A 25,304-nucleotide genomic window follows, 5' to 3' on the forward strand; every position below is an offset into this window, starting at 1 on the left:
CTCTGCACCCCTAACTTGTGTCCCACTCCTGCACCCCTAAACCTGTGCCTGCTCTTGTGCCCCTAACCTCTGCACCCCCTAACCCTGCACCCCACTCCTGTACCCCTCCTATAGCCCAGGGCCCTGCATGTATACTCCCCAACCGTCGCTGCAGTGACCCCAGGGCCCTGCATGTATCCCCCCAACCGTCGCTGCAGTGACCCCAGTGGTTGGGGGAGATACACGCAGGGCCCTGGGGTCACAGCAGCGACGGTTGGGGGGATACATGCAGGGCCCTGGGTCACTGCAGCAGTGATTGGGGGGGGGGGGTACATGCAGGGCCCTGGGGTCACAGCAGCAGTGGTTGGGGGGATACATGCAGGGCCCTGGGGTCACAGCAGTGACGGTGGGGGGGATACATGCAGGGCCCTGGGGTCACAGCAGTGACGGTTGGGGGGATACATGCAGGGCCCTGGGTCACTGCAGCAGTGATTGGGAGGATACATGCAGGGCCCTGGGGTCACTGCAGCGACGGTTGGGGATACATGCAGGGCCCTGGGGTCACTGCAGCAGTGGTTGGCGGGGGGGATACATGCAGGGCCCTGGGGTCACTGCAGCAGTGGTTGGGGGGGGATACATGCAGGGCCCTGGGGTCACAGCAGTGACGGTTGGGGGGATACATGCAGGGCCCTGGGGTCACAGCAGTGACGGTTGGGGGGATACATGCAGGGCCCTGGGTCACTGCAGCAGTGATTGGGGGGAGGATACATGCAGGGCCCTGGGGTCACTGCAGCGACGGTTGGGGGGATACATGCAGGGCCCTGGGGTCACTGCAGCAGTGGTTGGCGGGGGGGATACATGCAGGGCCCTGGGGTCACTGCAGCAGTGGTTGGCGGGGGGGATACATGCAGGGCACTGCTGCACCTGGCCACCGGGGGTCACTGCAGGAACGGTGGTGGTGGCAGGGAATGATAAACAGGCCACTCACTGCCTGATGTCGCCACTACCACAATGGGGGGTGGGGGGAGATACCAATAGGGCACTGCCAGGCCAGGCCACCCCAGGGAGGGCACTGCCCCACCTGGCCAGCAGGGGTCGCTGCCCCAGCTGGGGGACACACAGAGGCAGGTCACTGCCCCACTTGGCCAGCAGGGGTCGCTGCCCCAGCTGGGGGATAGACAGGGTATTGCCCCACGGGGCTCCAGGCTGGCCCCAGAGGGGGGCGGGGCCCACACACAGGGCACTGCCCCACACACTGGCCCCCAGTGCCCGTCCCTGGTGGGGGAGTGATGCACCCCGGGAACCGGGCTCGCTGCTGCCATGGGATTGGAAGATCCCCAGGCCACTGCCTGACCCCCAGGCACCCAGCCGCCGTGGGGGAGGGGAAGAACACCCCTCGGGCACCGACTCCTCCGGCGACCAGTGGCCACTGGCCCAGGGCCGGGGCTGGGGGGAGTCAATACCCACAGGGCACTGCCCCCCCCCCCCCCCGGGCAGCACGAGTCACCCGGGTGAGAGTGGGAGACGCTCTGGGCTGAGAAGAGGCTTTGGCGGCGAGGAGGGACGAGGACCCCGCCTTGCCGCCCCGGGAGGGGCAGATCTGGGGCAGTCTCGGGCGTCGCCGGCTCAGCCGCCGGGAGCTCGGCCGCGCCCAGGAGCGGATCCCGCCCAGGGGTGCGCCCGGGACGCAGGCACCGGTGTAACGACGGGGCCCGGCGCTGCCGGAGACGGGGGCCGAGGCCGACGGGGCCCAGCGGCCAGGAGCGGATCCCGCCCCACTTCCGGCCTGCGACGTCGCCGTCCGTCCCTGCAGCTCTGCACCTGTCCCGCCGTCCGGCCACCCCTCAACTCCACCTCTGCCCCCCCCGTGTGCCCCCCCATCCATCTCCCTCACACGCTCATCTATCGCCACGTGCCTCCCGTCCTCCGTGCAGCGCCCAGCACAAGGGGGCGCGGACGGGGCCGGATTAACCCTTTGTGGGCCCCCCTGGGGGAATGGGGCACGGGGGGGGGGGTGATCCCCGGCATGGGGGGGATGTGGGGGGGGGCGCGGCCTTGGTCCGTCCAGCCCCACACGAGGGCACTGGTCATAACCCCGCAGCCACCAGCCGCCCACTGCGCTGCCAGCGAGCTCTGCCACATCCCCCCCAGCCCTCCCCCAACGGTGCAGCCCCCCCAACTCCCTGAGGGAACCCAGCCCCCCAGCATGACACGCTCCGGGCGCGATTGTGAATTTCTGCAACTGTTATTTGTCAATAAATGAACGTGGAGGCTCCAGCCGGGCCGTGGGGGGCGCAGGCCGCTGGCCGCATGGAGGTGGGAGATCCCCCTGCAGCCCCCCACCCTCCCTTCCCAGGACAGGGACTCGACCCTGACACAGTGGGGGGGGGGATCCAGGTGGGGGTAAGAGGGTTTGGGGTGGAGCAGTCGGGGAGCCGGTGGCTCAGCCGGGGATCTGGACACACAGGGGCTCATTGGGGGGGACTGATGGGACAGTGGGACTCTGCAGAGGGGTGTCTGGGTGTGGGGGCTCACCGGGGTGTGTCGAGATGTGGGGCTCAGCAGGGGTGTCTAGGTGCGGGGAGCTCAATGGGGGTGCCTATATTTGGGGAGTTCAGCGGGGTGTCGAGATGTGGGGGACTCTGCGGGGGGGGTCTTCTACCTCAGCCCTGGGCTCCCCCCAGCTCTGCCGGTGCCCCTCACTCCCGACTCGCAGCCCCCTGGGCTCCCCCCAGCTCTGCCCCCCCGTGTCTGGCCCTGCCCCGCCCTGGGCGCCGGGGGGGGGGGGGCCCGGCGGGGGCCGCAGGCCGGGCCCTGCATTCACCAGCCCTGCCCCCCAACCCAACATCCCCCCAACCCCCAGCACCAGCCCGTCCCCCCCCGCTCGGACCCCCAGAACCGCCCCTGGCTCCCCCTCCCCGCCTGGGCCCGAGCTCCGCAGCCGAGCCGCGCCTGGGCCCTCCCGCGTGTCCGCCCCACGCGTGTCCCCGCCCCACGGGCCCTGTCCGCTCCGCGCTGCAAACACACACAGGGCTGCCGGGCCGGGAGGGTGGCCGGCCGGGGCGGCCCCTCCCCGGGCCTGGCCCTGCCCCCCATGGTAACCCCAGATCTGCCCCGCATAGTCTCCCGTGTCCCCCACCCGGGGGCACCTGCCCCTCTCGCTGCCCGCGCCCGGGGTCTCCGGCAGCTGCTGGGTTCCCCGCGTGTCCCCACCCCTGCGTGGGGCCCGGGGCAGGGCCAGGCCTGGGAGGGCCGCCCCTTCCTGCCCGGCCCCGCCCCTTTGTGCGGCAGCGGGGCCATGGCCGGGCCCGGGGCGCAGCGCGGGGCTGCCCGGCCCTGCAGCCCGCGGGGCAGCGCGGTGGGTCCGGGGGCGCGTGGGGCGGGAACACGCGTGGGGCGGACACGCGGGGAGGGCCCGGAGCGCGGCTCGGCTGCGGAGCTCGGAGCAGGCGGGGCCCGGGAGTGGGGAGCCGGGGCGGGGCGGGGGATCGTGGGGCGGTTTGGGGTGTCAGTGGGGACAAGCGGGGAGTTGGGGGCTGTCAGTGGGGAGTTCAGGGGTGTACGTGGGGATCAGAGCTGGGGTTTAGGGGTGTCTCTGGGGGAAAAGCAGGGAGTTCTGGGGTGTCAGTGGGGCAGAGCTGGGAGTTTGAGGGTGTCCGTGGGGGCAGAGCTGGGGTTGCAGGATATTCAGTGGGGGCTCCATGTTCACATCTGGGGTCTGCGGGGGCAGTGTCTGAAGCTGGTGGCTTAGGATGTGGATGGAGTCGGCCGATACCCAAGGCTGGGGGGGCTGGGAGGGGTGGGGGCTGCACCCGTCACTTCCCCGGGGGGGGTCTGTGTTTCCTCGGGAAACCCGCCCCCCCCCTTTGGCCATCACCTCCCACCTCGCCCTGGCTGGGGCTGACCTAGACCTGGGGGAAAGTCTCCGTGGGTCCCGGGGGCTCTGCGGGCTGGGGGGGGCCCTGAAATCTGGCAGCTGGGGGGGTTTGCAGCGGTTTGTAACCCCCCCTGCCCCGCTTCTCCCAGGCCCCCCCAGCAGAGCGTCCGGCCCCCCCGCGGGCCCGGGGAGAAGCCGCCGACGCCGAGGAGCAGCGGGGAAGCCAGGAGCTGCTGGTGGGTGCCCAGAGCCCCCCACCCCCCAGGTTTGCCGGGGGGCCCAGAGCCCCGAGTGCCGGTGAATGCAGGGCCCGGCCTGCGGCCTCAGCCGGGGACCCCCCCCCCGGGGAGCCCAGGGAGGGGCAGGGCCAGACAGGGGGGGGGGGCGATGCCCTTAGGGGGCAGGGGGCTGCCGGGCGGGAGAGGGTCCGACACGGGGGGGGGTGATGCCCTTAGGGGGCAGGCGGCTGCCGGGCGGGAGAGGGTCCGACACGGGGGGGGGTGATGCCCTTAGGGGCAGGGGCTGCCGGGCGGGAGAGGGTCCGACACGGGGGTGATGCCCTTAGGGGCAGGAGGCTGCTGGGCGGAGAGGGTCCGACACGGGGGGGGGATGCCCTTAGGGGGCAAGGGGCTTCTGGGCGGGAGAGGGTCCGACACAGGGGTGATGCCCTTAGGGGCAGGGGCTGCCGGGCGGGAGAGGGTCAGACACGGGGCGATGCCCCAGGGGGCAGGGGCTGCCGGGCAGGAGAGGGTCAGACACGGGGGGGGCGATGCCCTTAGGGGGCAGGGGGCTGCTGGGCGGGAGAGGGTCAGACACGGGGGGTCGATGCCCTTAGGGGGCAGGAGGCTGCTGGGCGGGAGAGGGTCAGACACAGGGGGTGATGCCCTTAGGGGCAGGGGCTGCCGGGCGGGAGAGGGTCAGACACGGGGTGATGCCCTTAGGGGCAGGAGGCTGCTGGGTGGGAGAGGGTCAGACACGGGGCGATGCCCTTAGGGGCAGGGGCTGCTGGGCAGGAGAGGGTCAGACACGGGGTGATGTCCTTAGGGGCTGCTGGGCGGGAGAGGGTCAGACACGGGGCGATGCCCTTAGGGGCAGGGGGCTGCCGGGCAGGAGAGGGTCAGACACCGGGGTGATGCCCTTAGGGGGCAGGGGGCTGCCGGGCAGGAGAGGGTCAGACACGGGGGGGGCGATGCCCTTAGGGGCAGGGGCTGCTGGGCGGGGAGGGTCAGACACGGGGGCGATGCCCTTAGGGGCAGGGGCTGCTGGGCGGAGAGGGTCGGACACGGGGGCGATGCCCTTAGGGGCAGGGGCTGCTGGGTGGGAGAGGGTCAGACACGGGGGGTGATGCCCTTAGGGGCAGGGGCTGCTGGGTGGGAGAGGGTCCGACACGGGGGCGATGCCCTTAGGGGCAGGGGCTGCTGGGCGGGAGAGGTCAGACACGGGGGGTGATGCCCTTAGGGGCAGGGGGATGCCGGGCGGGAGCGGGTCAGACCCGGGGGGGCTTTGCCCTTTGGGGGCAGGGGGCTGCTGGGCGGGAGAGGGTCAGACACGGGGGTGATGCCCTTAGGGGCAGGGGCTGCGGGGCAGGAGAGGGTCCGACACGGGGCGATGCCCTTAGGGGCAGGGGCTGCCGGGCAGGAGAGGGTCAGACACGGGGGTGATGCCCTTAGGGGCAGGGGCTGCCGGGCAGGAGAGGGTCAGACACCGGGGGTGATGCCCTTAGGGGCAGGGGGCTGCTGGGCGGGGGAGGGTCAGACACGGGGGGGGCGATGCCCTTAGGGGGCAGGGGGCTGCCGGGCAGGAGAGGGTCGGACACGGGGGGGGCGATGCCCTTAGGGGGCAGGGGGCTGCCAGGCAGGAGAGGGTCCGACACGGGGGGTGCGCTAACGGGTCTCCCCGGCCCCCCCCTCACCCTGTGGCTGCAGGAGCAGGCGGCAGCCGAGAGGCGGCAGCTCGTCTGGGAGTGGCAGGAGCTGCGAGGGTTTCTGGAGCAGCAGGAGCAGCGGCTGCTGGCCCGGCTGGAGGAGCTGGAGGGAGCCATTGTCCAGAGAAGGGACGAGGGCGGCTGCAGCCTGTCCCGGGACATTTCCCTGCTCGGCGAGAGGGGAGGAGACGAGGGGCAGCGGCCGCCGAGCCCCCCCCTGCAGGTCAGGCTGTCATTGCAATGATCATACGCAGCGTTTCTCTAGGCGCGTCTCAGCCCTAGACCCCAAAGCACTTTACAGAGTGGGGTCGGGGCATTATCCCTATGGGGCAAATGGGGAAACTGAGGCAGAATCCCCTCCCCCATGCTGAGGCCCCCACTCACACCCGGTTAATGGGTTACTGGGGCCAGGGGGCTTGTGAGGCTCTCAGCCCTGGGGGGAATTTGACTCCCAAGGCAGAGGAACATTTTCTGCCCGTAAAGTGCCCGGGGAGAAACTTCCCCCCTGCAGCCACCTCCCAGCAGGGATTTCTGGGGCTGCTGAGCACAACTGTCCCTGCTGGTGGGGCCGGGGGCGGCCCCTGCTCTCTGCACCAGAACCCGAGTGTGTGAAATGCCCCTAACTCCCAGGGGCTCCCCTGGCGATTCCCCTGCAGAGCAGGAGGCTCCCCCGGCCGGGGACCCCCCCTCTGACGGCCTCGTCTTTCTCTCCCTCTCCAGGGTGCCGGGAGCTGTGGGGGCAGGTGAGTGCCGGGCTCCGTCTCGCTCCCCTCGTGGTGCGTTAGGGCTGAATTCGGCGCTGGCCCCTGCCCCTGCCGGGCGACCCGCCGGCGCCGAGCCTGGGACTCTGCCTCGGCAAGGGGACGAGCCTGTCGCTCTCGGACAGCTGAGACGGGCCCCCCAGGGCTGTCAGACGTGGGCCAGGGGCCGGGCCGGGCCTGGCTGAGGTAGTCCCGTGGCCACGGCCCGTGTTCAGGGTCTGCAGAATCTCAGCTTCCCGTTTATTTTTTTAAAGTAAGTTTCCAGCCCTCCTGGTTGCAAAGAAACCCTCCCCGACGGGCACGGGGACAGCGATGCCTTCCTGAGTCTGCAGCCAGCCTGAAACAGCGGCTCAGGGGGCGGGAAGGCCCTCGGCCTCCGTCCATCTCATTGGCGTGTCCGCGTAGACGCTGACGTCCTTCGTTCCCGGGAGGGGGGCGGGGGTGCTTGATCCCCGAGTCTCCCCTTGTTGTCCCACTGAAATACGTGGGTGTCCTGTGAAGGGAGGTGGGTGCAGAGTCTTGCATTGATGGCCTGGCCTCCTCAATGGACCAGAAAGTGGAGTCCGGCCCCCTCCTCCCCGTATGAGCCAGGCACCCCCGGGGTGCTGCTCCCGCGGAAGGGCTCAGGGCTTTTGGGGTTCGTCCCCCGCTGGAGCCCTGGGCTCTGTCGGAGCAGCTGGGACCTGCCCACTCTTTGGTCTGCGTCTCCTCCCTTCCCACGTAATCCCGGTGCCGCGGCCCCTTGTTGCTGGAAGATCCCGGCATTGGGGGTGGCTCCGCGCCCCACAGAACCAGAGCGTCCCACAGAAAGCTCCTGAATTTGTCTCTGTTCCTTTCCCCCGAGTTTCCCCAGTGTCCCGTCTCTCTGGGCCCATGGCGAGCACGGGGCTGAGGGCAGGTGACTCACCGTAACAGAGACAATCTCAGGCTGCTAAGCTCAGATCCAGGTTTTGTGAAGTTTGGGGGTTGCTGGGCTCAGGGTCTGGGGCTCAGGCCTATTTCTCACCCCTCCTTTCCCCAGCAGGCAGGACGGGACGTTTCGGAAGCCAGAGCCGTTGTTTGCGGAGCTGGAGAAGAGACTCCGCGATTTCTCTCTGCAAAGTGCCGTGCTGCAGGAGGTGCTGCTGGGATTCAAAGGTGAGTTGGAGTCTGGGGGTGGCGTCTCCTCTGGTTAGAGCGACCCTGACCCTGGGAAGGAGTCGGGGACTCTAGTGATGTCACTGATCCTGGGCTCCATCTCACAGCCCAGCTCAGCGAGTCGCCCTTCCCCATGGAGCAGCCCTGTGGGGCTGGCTCTGCCTGCAGCGGCTGCCTTATCGGCCTCTGATCTCTGTCACCATCTCGTCGTTAACAGCAGTTCCATTAATAAGCAATGGGGGTTTCTCCATGAATGTGAGGGCCTGAATTCTCACCTCTCCCGTCTTCTCCTTCCCGTAGAGACGCTGCGACGGGAGCTGGGGAGCGACACAGGTACGTGTCTGTCTCTGACGGGCCGTGGGGAGATTTCAGCCCCATAACCATGTTAACGACAGGGGATTGCAGCCTCCAGCCCTGATGTGCAGCTGGAAATGGTGGAACAATGTGAAGCCGGGTGACCCCCGTGGCTGACTCACTCCTGCCGTGACGTCTGACGGGGATTCAGAGCGAATCCGGATCTCAGGGGCGTGTTTCCCTTTGCGGAAAGGAACAAACACCCGAATGGTGTGGGAGAGGATGAAACACGGACAATAATCTCCAGACCCTGAGGCGTCTGAGAGCTTCCACGAGCGAGTGGAAGTGATCAGATGTGGGCAGCAGAGTCTCGGGCGTGAGGGGGGGGTCACGTTTTTCATACTGACTTCAAAAAAAGGGGTCCCCCCTGTTTTTTTTTCTTTTGGCAAACCCCTGACAGTTAGCAAGGAATAAGAATAAAACCCGTAACAAGGCCGATCCTCTAGAACGTGCATGTGTGCGTCTCAAGAGGCTGACGGGGAAGGGGTGTCCCTGAGGGCAAAACATGCCGGAAGTGAGGTTTTCTTTGCTGAAGATGATCAGAAATCCGTCCCCCTGCGCTGGGGGAATGTGCCGACAGGCTCAGATCCAGTTCCTGTCTCGGCACCGGACGGGTTTTGCATGGTTCCCCCTCTGCTGTCTCCCAAAACTAAGTGATTGCAATGGCAAATGAAATTGAATGTGGATAAATGTAAAGTAATGCACATTGGGAAAAATAACCCCAATTATACATACAATATGATGGGGGCTAATTTAGCTACAACGAGTCAGGAAAAAGATCTTGGAGTCATTGTGGACAGTTCTCTGAAGATGCCCACGCAGTGTGCAGAGGCGGTCAAAAAAGCAAACGGGATGTTAGGAGTCATTAAAAAGGGGATAGAGAATAAGACTGAGAATATATTATTGCCCTTATATAAATCCATGGTACGCCCACATCTCGAATACTGTGTAGAGATGTGGTCTCCTCACCTCAAAAAAGATATTCTAGCACTAGAAAAGGTTAAGAACATAACATAAGAACATAAGAAAGGCCGTACCGGGTCAGACCAAAGGTCCATCTAGCCCAGTATCTGTCTACCGACAGTGGCCAATGCCAGGTGCCCCTGAGGGAGTGAACCTAACAGGCAATGATCAAGTGATCTCTCTCCTGCCATCCATCTCTATCCTCTGACGAACAGAGGATGGGGACACCATTCTTACCCATCCTGGCTAATAGCCATTTATGGACTTAGCCACCATGAATTTATCCAGTCCCCTTTTAAACATTGTTATAGTCCTCGCCTTCACAACCTCCTCAGGTAAGGAGTTCCACAAGTTGACTGTGCGCTGCGTGAAGAAGAACTTCCTTTTATTTGTTTTAAACCTGCTGCCTATTAATTTCATTTGGTGACCCCTAGTTCTTGTATTATGGGAATAAGTAAATAACTTCTCCTTATCCACTTTCTCAACATCACTCATGATTTTATATACCTCTATCATGTCCCCCCTTAGTCTCCTCTTTTCCAAACTGAAGAGTCCTAGCCTCTTTAATCTTTCCTCATATGGGACCCTCTCTAAACCCCTAATCATTTTAGTTGCTCTTTTCTGAACCTTTTCTAGTGCTAGAATATCTTTTTGGAGGTGAGGAGACCACATCTGTACACAGTATTCGAGATGTGGGCGTACCATGGATTTATATAAGGGCAATAATATATTCTCAGTCTTATTCTCTATCCCCTTTTTAATGATTCCCAACATCCTGTTTGCTTTTTTGACCGCCTCTGCACACTGCGTGGACATCTTCAGAGAACTATCCACGATAACGCCAAGATCTTTTTCCTGACTCGTTGTAGCTAAATTAGCCCCCATCATGTTGTATGTATAGTTGGGGTTATTTTTTCCAATGTGCATTACTTTACATTTATCCACATTAAATTTCATTTGCCATTTTGTTGCCCAATCACTTAGTTTTGTGAGATCTTTTTGAAGTTCTTCACAATCTGCTTTGGTCTTAACTATCTTGAGTAGTTTGGTGTCATCTGCAAACTTTGCCACCTCACTGTTTACCCCTTTCTCCAGATCATTTATGAATAAATTGAATAGGATTGGTTCAGAAAAGGGCAACTAAAATGATTAGGGGTTTGGAGAGGGTCCCATACGAGGAAAGATTAAAGAGGCTAGGACTCTTCAGCTTGGAAAAGAGGAGACTAAGGGGGGATATGATAGAGGTCTATAAAATCATGAGTGGTGTGGAGAAAGTGGATAAGGAAAAATTATTTACTTATTCCCATAATACAAGAACTAGGGGTCACCAAATGAAATTAATAGGCAGCAGGTTTAAAACAAATAAAAGGAAGTTCTTCTTCACGCAGTGCACAGTCAACTTGTGGAACTCCTTGCCTGAGGAGATTGTGAAGGCTAGGACTATAACAGGGTTTAAAAGAGAACTGGATAAATTCATGGTGGCTAAGTCCATAAATGGCTATTAGCCAGGATGGGTAAGAATGGTGTCCCTAGCCTCTGTTCGTCAGAGGATGGAGATGGATGGCAGGAGAGAGATCACTTGATCATTGCCTGTTAGGTTCACTCCTTCTGAGGCACCTGACACTGGCCAGTCAGTTGACAGATACTGGGCCAGATGGACCTTTGGTTTGACCCAGTGTGGCCGTTCTTATGTTCTGTCCTGGGGAACCATCTCAGATTTAAAGGGTCTCGGTGGGTTTAGCCCTGGTGGGAGGGGATGGGTCTGCACTGCCACGATGGAGCATTTTCCCAGCGTGGGAGTCGAAAACGTCTCTGCAGAGAAAGCGCCAGTGAGACGTGTGATGGGAAATGACCTAAAGTCTGATCCGAACCCCCCCGCCCAAATAACCCTTCTCCCCCCGACAGGCTGCAGAATAACATCCCCGGGTCCCTCCAGATTCTCCCAGCCTGCCCGGGGAAGGGAAATGGATGCAGCAGACCTGGCTCAGGTAGGGATGCTGAGGACATGCTGGGGGGGGGGGGGGGAAGGTTCCTGTACGAGCCAGAGGGACAGGGAAGACACGGGAAGTGGGAGTTTGATTTAAGGGTGGGAGGGTGCAGGCCGTGCACGGGGTGGAGAAAGGGAGGAGGACGAGGTGTGATGGACCTACTGGGATTTGGTAAATCTGGGGCTGAGTTTTTAGGAAGGTTGGGTTGTGGGTGGGACTCCCCTGACACTGTATCCATTTGATGGGCTCCTCTCCCCCAGGAATAGTGGGGCTGTGAGTGGGGCAGCAGATTCTGAGTGTTGGACTCTCGCTCTTTCAGGGGCCGGTGACCTTCGAGGAGGTGGCTGTGTATTTCACCAGGGGAGAGTGGGCTCTGCTGGACCCCGCTCAGAGAGCCCTCTACAGGGATGTCATGCAGGAGAACTATGAGAATGTGACCTCGCTGGGTAAGGAGTCCTGTCCCCTCGGTTCTTGGAAGGGGAAATGCAGAGTTAAGGTTCACGCTACCCCACAATGCCACCTCTACTCTGTCCTGTTTCAGCATCACCCCAATATGCCAGTGACACACACACAGCACCACAGACCCTCCCCTGCTGCAGAGCACTTTGAGAACAGCACAAAGTCGAACAACTTCTCCTGGCTGAGGCAAAACTTGGCTTTAGGTCCAGCCTAGCAAACAGAAGCGTCCGATCCCTGGCCGGGCCCGCAGAGGTGGAGCCTACACCACACGAGCCATCTCAGACCTGCAAAGTATCACCGCGTCTTCGCCCCTGAGGGTTAAGAACGGCCAGGCTGGGTCAGACCAAAGGTCCATCGAGCCCAATGTCCTGTCTGCCGACACTGGTCAATGCCGGGTGCCCCAGAGGGAATGAACAGAGCAGGGAATCACCAAGGGATCCATCCCAGCTGCCACGGAGTGTGGGGGAGTCAGGGCCCTGCACCCCCACTCCCTGCGATTCACCGGGACTCTCAGCCAGCCAGTAACACAGGTGGTTTATTAGACAATAGGAACACAGTCCCAAGCAGGGTTGTAGGTACAACCAGGACCCCTTAGCCAGGTCCCTCTGACCCCAGACTTGGGGTTCCTGCCTCTTCCCAACCAGCCCCAAACTGAAACCCAAAACCCCTCCAGCCGGCTCCCTCCCCCTTTGTCCAGCTTCCCTGCTCACCCCCCCTTCCTGGCTCAGGTACCGTCTCTCACCTAAAGTCGTCCCCTGCTCTCCCATCCCCCGTGCAGACAGTCCCTGTAAAACTAAACGACGTTCCCCGGTCAATCCGCCCCGCTCCCTCCTGCGTCACACCAGCGTCCTGCAAATGATTCCTTCTGAGTCATTGCGTCTATGACCGTTCTCGAGGGCCAGCACGTGTTTCCCCCAGGGTGCCGACACCGCTCACGGCAAGAACACACCCTTGTGCGCCTTCAGTGTTGCAACCTGCAACGCTCGGGAATGAAATGAGGCATCTTTGCTCCTTCAGGGATCCCACACCCCTCCCTTTATATCAGTCACGGCTCTGCCAAGCTGCTCCAACGACTCCCTCCATCATCCAGTTACAGCTGGACCTGGGCACGCCGCTAGAGGGCGTGCGGATAAATGCTGGGATTCCCATCTCTGAACACAACACAAACAGTGGCACGTTCTCTTAGTCCTTCCTCATCTCGGTTACAAATTTGTAGATTTTTATGGCCAAAGGGAGTATTCGGTTGTCTACTCTGACCTTCTGTATAACACCGACCGTAGCGTTTTCTGCTGTACCTTTTGTATTGAGTCAAACACCTTGCGTTAGACTAAATCATCACCCACAAAGGCATCCAGTCTTGACTTGAAGACTCCCAAGAGAAGGCGAATCCCGTTTCCTCGGTAGCGCAGTAACCTTTGCACCATCCTTACTGCACCATGGTCAGGGGTTAGAGGGCAGAGTTAAGGTGATGTTGCCAGGATGGTATGAACTTTCACGCTTCATTTCCTGGTTTTCAGAGCTCTACAATTAGTCACCGTCCACGTTCTGGAAGGACACACGGCAGCCCTTGGCAACCCTAAGTGAATTCCCTGAGCCTAGACTATCTTTTTTGTTTTTTGGTTCAGGGTGTGAGTCTTCGTACCCTGTAAGCGTGTGACCGAGCGAAGTGTGCTGCCAGGTTCGAAAGTGCAGACCAAGTCATCATCTGCCGGTGGATATTAGAGCACTGTAAAATATTGCTCTTAGCCCAGAAATTGTGGTTTCGATGGGCACAACGCCCCAGAGGAGCTCCTGCAGAATGCAGGAAAAATGCATCACACGCAGTAGCTCCCTGAACCCCACCAACTCTTCCCACCTTCTGTGTGACTGTTTTTCTCTTCTCCTCTCTTTCTTGGAAAGAAGCAGGTGGTTTCCCTGCTGGCTACAATCTTCACCTGCTAGGCCATGGAGCTACAGTCTCAGTGTTTTAAGGACTCCCCTGTGAGGATGATTGTATGGCAGGGTGTTTTCCCAGCAGAGATGGAGTGTGTTCAATCCCTCTTTAAGCAGAACGGCCTACATGTATGAGCCTCCGTGGCGCTAGCCTCAGCATATCTGCTAGGTTAAAATGGCCTTGGGTTAAAATAATAATACATTTGTGAGCAATCCCCTTGAGCTCACCTGATTTCCTTTCCCCATGCAGAGTTTCCAGTTTTCCCACCTGATGAGCTCTCTCAGCCTCAACAAGACAAAGACCCGTGGGTCCCAGATCTCCATGATTCAGAGGAAAGCGAGATCCTGAGCGGTACCTGCCCAAGGGAGGAATCATTCAGCCAATTTGAAATCTGTCCGTGGCTGAAGGAAACAGCTGGGATTCCCGACAGAGACCTTGGGAGTTCTCCGAGTTCAGGATTGTCCCCAGCAGGTATGTATCCTCCGGGCAGATGTCACTCGTGACTATCCTGTGCGTCACCTGGCAGTAGCTCCCTCCTTCACCTCCCTTCCCCTAAGTGCTTGGACGGGATTTACAGGCAGAATTGATCCCCCCTACCCCGTGGGAAAGAATTTTGGGGAAATTCAGTCCCTGAGTTATGTCCATCTTTCCAGCCCTTCTTTGGTTGACCAGGATGGTGATAGTGACCATGAAATGCTCAGGGAGATTAGAGAGGCTGTAAAAATAATCTCCGTAATGGGACATTTCAGCTATCCCCATGTTGAGTGGGTCCATGTCACCTCAGGCCGGGATGCAGAGAGAAAGTGTCTTGACACCATAAATGACTGTTTCTTGGAGCAGCTAGTCCTGGAACCCACCAGAGAAGAGGCAATCCTTGATTTAGTCCTAGGTGGAGCCAAGGATCTGGTCTAAGAGGTGAATGTAGCTGGATCGCTTGGTAATAGCGCCCATAATATAATTAAATTCAACATCCCTGTGGAAGGGGGAAAACACCAAAGAACCCCACCCTAGTAGCATTTAATTTCAGAAAGGGGACCGGCACCCACATGAGGATGTTGGTTTACCCGAAATTAAAAGGTACGGTCTCAAAAGAGAAATGCCTGCAAACTGCATGGAAACGTAAAAACACGACAGTGGAAGCCCAAATTAAGTATGTGTCCTAAATTAAAAAAAAGAAACCTAGTAAGGCGATCAAGAAAGTGCCGCCGTGTCTAACCTACGAAGTAAAAGAAGCTGTTAGAGGCAAAAAAGGAAGTAAAATCCTACTGAGGAAAATAGGAACAGAAACTGTGGAAAGCCACGGGAACCGAGCCTTTGTGGGTCACAACTGACAATATGCAAATTCAGGACAAACTGCTGAGAAATAGGGCAGAGATACCCCAAAACAGGAGGTTATTTTCCCCTGAGAGATACCAGACCAGCAACAAAAGTAAACTTCCGTTTCACCCCACTGGCTAACAAGAAGGCAGAACAGCAGTTTCCTTGGGAATTCCAGTCCCTTGTGTCACCAACAAAAACACTAGACTAGAAATGAGTGGTTCTTTAAAACCAATTTCATCAAATAAGAGGTTCTTCTGATCCCAAAGGACTAGCCACACACCCGGGTCAAATCAGATCTTACCCAAAAATCACGCTGCTGCTAATCCTTTAGGATCTAAAATCTAAAGGTTTATTTATAGAAAGAAAGAAAGAAGAGAGTTAAGAATCATTAAAAAGGGATAGAGAATAAGACAGAGAATATCTTATTGCCCTTATATAAATCCATGGTACGCCCACATCTCGAATACTGCGTACAGATGTGGTCTCCTCATCTCAGAAAAGATATTCTAGCACTAGAAAAGGTTCAGAAAAGGGCAACTAAAATGATTAGGGGTTTGGAGAGGGTCCCATATGAGGAAAGATTAAAGAGGCTAGGACTCTTCAGCTTGGAAAAGAGAAGACTAAGAGGGGATATGATAGAGGTCTATAAAATCATGAGTGATGTGGAGAAAGTGGATAAGGAAAAGTTATTTACTTATTCCCATAATACAAGAACTAGGGGTCACCAAATGAAATTAATAGGCAGCAGGTTTAAAACAAATAAAAGGAAGTTCTTCTTCACGCAGCGCACAGTCAACTTGTGGAACTCCTTGCCTGAGGAGGTTGTGAAGGCTAGGACTATAACAGGGTTTAAAAGAGAACTGGATAAATTCATGGAGGTTAAGTCCATTAATGGCTATTAGCCAGGATGGGTAAGAATGGTGTCCCTAGCCTCTGTTCGTCAGAGGATGGAGATGGATGGCAGGAGAGAGATCACTTGATCATTGCCTGTTAGGTTCACTCCCTCTGGGGCACCTGGCATTGGCCACTGTCGGAAGACAGGATACTGGGCTGGATGGACCTTTGGTCTGACCCAGTACGGCCGTTCTTATGTTCTTGGTTCAGACTTGTAGCAGTGATGGAATAAACTTCTGGCTTGATAAGTCTCTGGTTGCTTCTAGATAACTGGATGGTCCTCAGTCCCTGAGTCCCATCAGTATAAGTCCATAGTCCAGAGGTTTGAGTAGGAAACAGAGTGGAGCAGGATAGAGACACGGTGGAGGTGTTTCCAAGGCCTTTTATAGCTTCTGCCACATGGAGGGAAACCCATGGCTTCAGACAAAGCCCTCGGCACAGCTAGTGGAAAATTACAGGTCCAAGATGGAGTTTGGAGTCACGTGGCAATGCCTGACTTCACTTAGTCCTGGCAGGAAAGTCCATTAAGAATAGATCGGTGTCTCCCATCGTAAGTTAAGTGTTGTAGAATATCAGGAGGTATCTAGTCTAACCCTCTGCTCAAAGTAGGACCAACCCCAATTAAATCCCCAAATGGCCCCCTCAAGGATTGAACTCACAGCCCTGGGTTTAAGCAAGCTACTGCTCAAACCACTGAGCTGTCCCTCCCCCCTTTAATGGGCCATGCAATTTGCATAGTCCCTCCAGGATGCGCTGGCTAACTACCGCGTGGGCGTTACCCCAGGAGCAAACGTTTGAAATACAGGTAGAGCCAATATTCATAACTTGAAGTACAAAACCACACGCGTGCCAAGAGCATCATCACATTCAGCAAATCATAACCTTTCCATAGACATCTTCCGTGCCCCGTTTTGTAGAAGATTGGTTGCAAAGATCTAACAACAGTGGTTGCAACAATGACCCATATGGTCATAGTTTAATCAGAGACCGTCACAGCCACGTGTAAAAATATAACCCAGCAGGCCAAAAAAGAATTTGAAGACCAACTCTCAAAAAGTAACAACAACAAAATTTTGAAGCACGCCAGAAGCAGGACGCTTGCTAAACAGACAGGGGGACCACTGGCCGATCGAGGTATTATAACAGCACTCAAGGATGATAAGGCCATTGTGGAGAAACTAAATTAATTCTTTGTGTCAGTCTTCCCTGCAGAGATTGTGAGGGAGATTCCCAGACCTGAGCCATTCTTTTTAGGTGACAGATGTGAGGAACTGTCCCAGATTGAGGTGTCATTAGAAGAGGTTTTGGAAAAAAATTATAAATTAAACTACAGTAAGTCCACAGGATCAGATGGGATTCACCCAAGAGTTCTGAAGGAAGTCAAGTGTGAAATTGCAGAGCTGCTGACTGTGGTATGTAAGCTATCACTGAAATCAGCTTCTGTACCAGATGACTGGAGCATAGCTAATGCAATGCCAATTTTTTTAAAAAGGCTCCAGAAGCGATCCCAGCAATTACAGGCCAGTAAGCCTAACTTCAATATCGGGCAAATTGGTTGAAACTCTAGTAAAGAACAGAATTATCAGACTCATAGATGAACATGATTTGTTGGGGAAGAGTCAACATGGCTTTTGTAAAGGAAAATCATTCCTCGCCAATCTACTAGAATTCTTTAAGGGAGTCAGCCAGCATGTGGACAAGGGTGAGCCAATGAATCTAGTGTTCTTAGAAGTCCAGAAAGCCTTTAACAAGGTCTCTCACCCAAGGCTCTTAAGCAAAGTAAACTGTCATGGATTAAGAAGGAAGGTCCTCTCAGGATCTGGTTAAAAGAGAGGAAACAAACCAGGAATAAACGTTACATTGTCAGAATGGAGAGAGAGAAGCAGTGGGATCCCCCCGGGGTCTGTATTGGACCAGTGCTGTTCAACATATCCGTAAGTTATCTGGAAAAGGAGGTGACAAAATGTGCAGACAATACAAAACTACTCAGGAGAGTTTAAGTCCAAAGCAGATCCAAAAGGATCTCAGAAATCTGGACGACCGGGCAAGAAAATGGCAGATGAAATTCAGCATTGATAAATGCAAAGTAACGCACATTGGGAAACAACATCCCAACCCTATGTACTGAATGACAGAGTCTAAGTTCGCTGTTACCACTCCAGAAAGGGATCTTGGAGTCATTGTAGATAGTTCTCTGAAAAGGTAACAATATTGGGGATTATTAGGGAAGGATAGATAAGATGCAAAATATCATGTTGCTGCTGTATAAATCCATGGTGCATCCACATCTTGAATACTGTGCTCAGGTGTGGCCGCCCCATCTCAAAAAAGATACATTGGATTTGGAAAAGGTACAGAGAAGGTCACAAAAATGAATAGGGGTATGGAACAACTTCCGTATGAGAAGAGATTTAAAAACCTGGCGTTTTCAGCTTGGAAAAGAGACAACGAAGGGAGGATATGATAGAGGTCTATAAAATCACGCCAGGTGTGGAGAAAGTGAATAAGAAAATTTGGTTAACAGTGGCCTTCACACAAACAGTTTTTTACAAAAACCTTCAAAAAATATACAGCCATTTTTATAGTAAGCAAAAAAAAGCATTACAAATTAAACCTTACTACATTTTGTAATTAAAACTGAGCCTTTAACATTCCTCTCATTTCCTTAACGTAAACCCAATACAAAATTCTATTTTTTACTTACTAAACCTTAAAACAAAAAAATTGATATTTAACTGAAATGTCTAATTTATAATACATATAAAAAAAACATAATAAACATTATAACTTTTCCATTATATAGATCTTCTAAAGACACTTTAAGTGGATGCATCATATCGTCTCCTCTTTCTTCTACCATTGCGACTTCTACTCTGATTACCCATGAAACTGAACAATCCACCACCAAAATGTGAGAGAAAATATTGTCCATTCCACCACTTCCCCCCCTCTACACTGGGGGGATCGACCTAAGATACGCAACTTCAGCTTCGAGAATAGTGGAGCTGATGTCAACGTATCTTAGGTCAACCCACCTCGTGTCCTCACGGCGCGGGGTCAACTGCCACCACTCCCCCGTCGACTCTGCTACCGCCTCTCGCCGCGGTGGAGTACAGGAGTCGACGGCAGAGTGATCGGGGATCGATTTATCACGTCTACACTAGATAAATCGATCCCCGATAGATCGATCACTACCCGCCGGGTAGTGTAGACGTACCCTTATCCTAAACCAAAAAAATAACCATAATCAAGCTTAAAAATTATTCTAATCTGCCCCTGCCTTAACATCAATACAAACACTAGCAATCGATCAAATGCGTTTCTACCAATATCCCCCAAAAACATTCCTTTTTGCTATTCGAAAAAAACCCTAACAAAATAATTAAATCATACATCAGAGGGGTCGCCGTGTTAGTCTGGATCTGTAAAAGCGGCAAAGAGTCCTGTGGCATCTTACAGACTAACAGACGGGTTGGAGCATGAGCTTTAGATGCATCCGACGAAGCGGGGATTCACCCACGAAAGCTCATGCTCCAATACGTCTGTTAGTCTATAAGGTGCCACAGGACTCTTTGCTGCTTTTAAATCATACATTAATTCTTGTACAACTATAAAATTCTGCTCCTACACAACTGGGTCAAGAGAGATTGAAACCGCAGGAGTTTTGTAGGATGGAACTAGTATTCGTTGGGGGCTCTGTCGGAGAAAGCTTGCACAGCTCCTGTCTGCACAATCGCTGGCTCAAAGCCATCACTGTTATTCCTCCCCTTCTCTCCGCGCAGCATTTGCTCGCCATTTTGAAGTTAAAAACACGCTGCGTAGATGGTTATGCAGACTTGGCAGGTAAACTGTTAGGTCTGGGGATCTCTGAGTTGGTGAATGTCACGGCGGAAGCGCCCCCCGTCCCCTTTTTGGGGCAGGAGGGGGGACGTTATAATGTCAACTTATTTTTAAGCTTTTTTTTCGATTGTTATTGTTTTAAATTTTCATAATTGTGTAAAATAAAAGTTTTAGCCTTTTTCCCCCCAGTGTTTATCAATGTTAGTTTTCAGTTGAAGGAAATTACGCCAGGAAGTCAGACAATCATTATTTAATGGCAGTAGATGTTGAGTTTCAAACCGTTTAAAGCCTTTTCGCTGGGAAAACGAACTCTGAACCTCATATGTCAAAATATACAAAGTCAGTATCCTTAAAGTCAACTCTGCGTTCTCAAGCAGCATTTTAATTAAGTTGCCTATTTGAAATTTTGATTGTTGACGGCAATATTTTTGGTTGGTTTGTGAGTTTGCAGTGAAATTGATATTTATTGATAAAAATCTAATCCGTCCAAGCCCGAATCCACCGAAGTATGTGCTTAATTGAAAGCACATTAAAGATTTTGTTGGGGATTGGTCCTGCTTTGAGCAGGGGGTTGGGCTAGATACCTCCTGAGGTCCCTTCCAGCCCTGATATTCTACGAGTCTGATTCTATGTGAGTGGTCTCATTGAAACTCTAGGGATCAGGGACTGCCAGAACATGAGGAGCTTCTGGCCTCTTCCACTGCAGCTAGTTTGCATCATGGTTGGGTCTCCCCTTTTTCTGCCAACAGATGATGGGATGCCAAGTGAGAAGGAGGAGCACCAACCTCAGCAGGAAGATGCTGAGCAAGATGAACCACCCAGGACATTATTGCAAATATCTGAGGAGGACGATTCCAGGAGTCGTGAGCAGAGAGAAGGACGTGAGAGTCAGCACAGGCCAGAGAGAAAGCAGGGAAATCAGCCAAGGGAGAAATTGAATAAATCCATTAATAGTTGGGGACCTCACAAATACATCAAGGAAACCACAGCCCAGCCGAAAATCCAGGCAGGAGCGAGAAACAACACATGCTCCGAGTGTGGGAAAAATTTCAGTAGCCGCTCAGTTCTTCTTAAACATCAGAGGATCCACACAGGGGAAAGACCCTATGAATGCCGCGAATGTCAGAAAAGCTTCACTCACAGGTCATCCCTCATTAAGCATCGGAGGATACACACTGGAGAGAGACCCTATGCGTGCTGTGAGTGTGGCAAAAACTTCATTGACCGTTCAGCTCTTATTAAACATCAGAAATTCCACGCAGGAGAGAGACCCCATGAATGCAGTGAGTGCAGAAAATGCTTTACCCAGAGCTCGGACCTCATTACGCATCAGCGAATCCACACGGGAGAGAGACCCTATGAATGCAGCGAGTGCGGGAAAAGCTTCACTCAGCGAGCATCCCTCATCAAACATCGGAGAATCCACACTGGCGAGAGACCCCATGAATGCTGTGAGTGCGGGAAAACCTTCACTCAGAGCTCAGGCCTTGTTCGACATCAGATAATCCACACGGGGGCGCGATCCTACGCGTGCACCGAGTGCGGAGAAAGCTTCTCTCGGCGCTCGAACCTGATCGTGCATCAGAGAATCCACACCGGGGAGCGACCCTATGGGTGCTGCGAGTGCGGGAAAAACTTCATTGACAGCTCATCGCTTAAGAAGCATCAGCGGATCCACACGGGGGACAGGCCTTACGGATGCGGCGAGTGCGGGAAAACCTTCACTCGCAGCTCAAACCTCATCACACATCAGCGAACCCACACAGGGGAGAGACCCTACGAGTGCAGTGAGTGCGGGAAAAGCTTCACTGACAGCTCTCTCCTCATTAAACATCAGAGGATCCACACGGGGGAGAGGCCCTATGAATGCGGCGAGTGTCAGAAAAGTTTCACAGACAGCTCAGACCTTATTAAGCATCAGCGAATCCACACCGGAGAAAAGCCCTATGAATGCGGCGAGTGCGGGAAAAGCTTCACTGACAGCTCAGACCTTATTAAGCATCAGAGAATCCACACGGGAGAGAGGCCTCATGCGTGCTGCGAGTGCGGGAAAAGCTTCACGCAGCGTTCGTGCCTTGTTAAACATCAGCGGATCCACACGGGGGAGAGACCCTACGCGTGCGCCGAGTGCGGGAAAAGCTTCGCTTGGCGCTCCAACCTCATTGTGCATCAGAAGATCCACACGGGGGAGAGACCCTACGGGTGCTGCGAGTGTGGGAAAAAATTCATTGACAACTCGGCGCTCCTGAAGCATCAGCGAATCCACGTGGGGGCCAGACCTTATGAATGCGGCGAGTGCGGGAAAACCTTCACTCGGAGCTCCAACCTTATTAGGCATCAGAGGCTCCACACCTCATAGAGGCGCTCTGGATCAGTGGTCTCCAACCCGCCCGCCAGACGACGAGCCACGGAGGACCGTGGCGGCGGGACGAGCATCCGCCGACAAGCAGCAGCGTGTCAATCGGCGGCATTTCACCAACACCTCTGCATGATGCTGCTTGTCGGTGGCCAGGACACGGGGCCACCTAGATGCCCTGGCGGGTGCCATGGCACCCATGGGCACTGCACTGGGGACCCCTGCTCTCGATGCTCTGAGCGTGGGGAAAAACATCTATCTGCTCTCAGCCTTTACTGATCGGGCCAACCGATTTTTTTTCTGCTGCTCTAACATGGTTAGGGGTGAAGGGTTTAACCTTTAACTGTTTTTCTTTTCTTCTTCCACCCTTTTTCACACTACGAACTTTTTCGAACTTTTGCTTTTTTAACATGGCTTGAGAACCCAGCTTCGTCTTTTACGTTCCTCGTGATCTGCCTCGGTTTTATTTGGGGATTTTTTTTAGTAAGGCTGTAACTTTGTTTCCCCCTTTGCTGTTTTAATTTAGACGCTTTTTGCCTCAGCCTGTGACGTTTTCGCTGACTATTACATACCTGCTTTTCCCTTGCCACGACTTGCGTGGCCCGAGTTACACTGCTGATGCGGAGGGTACTTGGATTTGACTTCCGGCTGGAGAGAGATTTTTTTAATTTTATTTTTAAATTGCTTTTTAATTTTTGCCTTTAATTCATTCATTTTTTAATTTATTATTATTGTGATCATCTGCTTACAGAGCTGCAGCGATGTTGCAGGGCCGGAAAAGGCTTTACAAAAACATTACCGTTCTCTTGTACAAAATCAATACGCGGTTTTAAAATATTATTTTTAACTTTTATTTTTAGGGAGTTTTTATATCTATTTTTAACTTAACCAGACTCCCAGCCTGAGCCCTGAGTTCCAGTAATGGAAAGTATTCATAAATCGACTTGCTGACTATGTCACAGGGAAATTACAGGTCGCTACCCTACCCTGCAGTTCTTCCCTGTTGCACAGGAAACCAACCAACCAACCATTCATGCCGATCATCCCCTTCTCTCCACCACTCCTGGGTGGCTCGCCAAGTCTGTTACTCACGCGTTTTCGAACCCAAAGCACTGGTAACTTAACTGGTTCTTGTTAGGAATAAATTAATGGGGATGCAGCTAGTTTTGTTTCACAAATGATTGGCACAAACAAGAGTGCTTTAACTAAAACGACTGTCTATATCGTTAGTAATATAGGCAACGGTGCTTCATGCTGCAAAGCTTTAGGACAAGGATTAACCACACACAAGTTCAATCGAAGGAGGGAGCTTTAAGGGGCTTTGAGGTTGTGGTTCAAACGCGAACAATCATTTGGTTTTGGCGCTGAACTGTTTAACAGCTCAGTGTGGATCGCACGGCCTGGCTGAAATTCTGGGATTGAGAATGGACAGCTGCCTCTGGGGGTTCCTGTTTTAGGATTTATGAGGGTTGGTGATCCGTTGCATTCATTTCATCAGCTGGCTAAATTGATAACATGATTGCAATGCAATAGCATTGTCAACGCATTGATTTACTGATTTTTGACTTTAACGTCCGTGTGGTCACCCAACGGTTAATGGAGTCATGGATAGAGCAGTTTAGACTTAGCGATGTGTGTTCTTGATTTTGAAGTTGGTTTTTTTTCAGTTTGAATAAAATGTATCAAGGGGGAATCTGGAGCCATTTCTTTCAATAAGCAACGTGGGCCAGAACGGCCGAAAATCAGGGTGGAGATCAGCGAGTCGTGTAAATTAACCCTTTGGTTCTCACAGGGGAGCAGCGAAAGGGAGCATCCATCTCTGCTCCAGCTGTAACTGGAGGAGCTCTGAGCATCGCAAGGGACAACGGGCTCCCGCTCCCAGGTTTTGGGGAATTGGGTGGGGTAGAGTGGATGAGTGAGATGGGGTCAGTGGGGTGGGGAGAGTCTCTGAGTAGTGGCAGGTGATGGTGGCGTCTCCGTCACGGCTAGGGCCAGCCTGTGCCCCACGCTGGCTGCCTGTCCCTGGTCAGGCCTTGAGGGTCTTATTTGAAGGGTTGTTAATGGGGGTGAAGAGCCTGTATGGTTCAGCGAATGTGCTGGCAAAGTGAATGCCTGTGTGTTAATGGAGCATTGCAGGGAAAAAAGGCAGAGTTAAGGTTAGGTGGGCAACCTTAACTATGCATTTCCTGGTTTTCAAAAGTCAAATGGATGTGTGTGATCAGCAAAGCGGGGCCTTTAGATCCGCCACACAGACTTCTGTCTGCTCAACTAATGGAGAAGCAGCAGTAGAAGGTTGTTATCCTGTATGTAGATTGGGCATTAGAGCGGGATGAGACTCACACTTTTCCAGGGAATTTCACAACTATTTGCTCCCAGCAGAGGAATGTAGAGAGTGCACTACCCAGTCCCAGCTCAGTCCCTATGGATTGCCAATAATTCCCATTGGCCCCCCGGCTCCTAACTCCCTTCCACCCTCAGTAGTTCCTGGTTGTCTCCTCTCTGCTCCTCACCCCTTTGCACTGGGATCAGGATGCTTATTCGTAAGAGTCCTCTTGGTGCCAGAAGTGGGATCATGATGAGCACCGGAAAGACAGACTCCTTCCTCTCAGTGCTGATGCTTGGAACCACAGCAAACTCTGGTGTCATGTCCATGGCTGCAGCATAGAGAGAGGCCCAGTGGGATGGGATGAGAGTAAAGGAGGGGGGTGGAAGTGAGACAGCTTGGGGCGGGGATGGGGATCCTCTCTCTTTCCTTTTCTCTCCACGTTCTGTTCTTTTCTTTCCCTGCCAGGATGGCAGCTTGTACGTCAGATGATAAAATTACTGAGATCGTAGGAACCTTCAGAGCAGAGAGAGCCCGGGGGACACTGCTCTTTCATGATTTTAAAGCTAATCTCATGATTTATGGTGAGCCTGAGTCATCGTTTTTGAACGTTTGGAGTTGGCAGTATTGTGAAAATGATTTGAAAGGGTCAGTTTCACTCCTGTTGAAAGTCAGTTTTGAGTCTGTAATTTCTAGTTGGGAAACACCTGTAGAGGCCCCAGGAAGGTGCAGGATGAACTGACAGGGCCCTGCCCTGGTAGGGCGTTTCCAGAAGTTAAATGATCTATTCCAAGCTTTGGGAACGGCAAAAAAAAAGTGATCGAAAGTCATCTGGCTTTTTTTTTTCTGCAATTGTTGCATTCGAGAGTTGGTAACAAAGTAAGAATAGACATTCAAATTTTAAACCTACGCAGTGTCCCTTAAGGAGGGGGGAGGGATGGCTCAGTGGTTTGAGCATTGGCTTGCTAAACCCAGGGTTGAGAGTTCAATCCTTCAGGGGGCCTTTTAGGGATCTGGGGATTGGTCCTGCTTTGAGCAGAGGGTTGGACCAGATCAGTGCTTCCCAAACTGGGGTTCACAAAATGTTACAGGGGGTTCTCAGGAAAAAAAATTCCCCGACAGCAGACAGAGCTGTCGTTAGGGATCCCTGGCAGCCCAGAGCCCCTGAACTTCCAAGATCAAAGCCACCATCTCTA

General features: G+C 54.3%; 2 protein-coding genes and 1 long non-coding RNA gene across 3 annotated transcripts in view; 2 read left to right on the forward strand and 1 right to left on the reverse strand.

Moving 5' to 3' along the window:
* The window catches only part of LOC120381809 (zinc finger protein 850-like), a 288,805-nt gene that overhangs the window by 240,264 nt on the left and 23,237 nt on the right, over positions 1–25,304 (reverse strand). The gene's annotated exons all lie outside the window — the stretch shown is intronic.
* On the forward strand, positions 4,010–6,785 carry LOC120381829. The gene is made up of 3 exons (XR_005588161.1): positions 4,010–4,092; positions 5,782–6,003; positions 6,501–6,785. It is a non-coding gene; the product is annotated as an uncharacterized LOC120381829 (long non-coding RNA).
* On the forward strand, positions 11,375–23,471 carry LOC120381812 (zinc finger protein 345-like). The gene is made up of 3 exons (XM_039499948.1): positions 11,375–11,429; positions 13,625–13,846; positions 20,179–23,471. The coding sequence occupies exons 1-3, from the start codon at positions 11,396–11,398 to the stop codon at positions 21,786–21,788; spliced, it is 1,866 nt and encodes a 621-aa protein (XP_039355882.1). The 5' UTR covers positions 11,375–11,395; the 3' UTR covers positions 21,789–23,471.

The sequence above is a fragment of the Mauremys reevesii genome, linkage group 14 (assembly GCF_016161935.1).
Source record: "Mauremys reevesii isolate NIE-2019 linkage group 14, ASM1616193v1, whole genome shotgun sequence".
NCBI classification, from domain to species: Eukaryota; Metazoa; Chordata; order Testudines; family Geoemydidae; genus Mauremys; species Mauremys reevesii.

Coding starts and splice junctions, on each gene's coding strand:
- LOC120381812 (XM_039499948.1), top strand. CDS start 11,396: ATGCAGGAGAACTATGAGAATGTGACCTCGCTGG. Junction 11,430..13,624: donor TGAGAATGTGACCTCGCTGG/GTAAGGAGTCCT, acceptor TTCCCCATGCAG/AGTTTCCAGTTTTCCCACCT. Junction 13,847..20,178: donor TTCAGGATTGTCCCCAGCAG/GTATGTATCCTC, acceptor TTCTGCCAACAG/ATGATGGGATGCCAAGTGAG.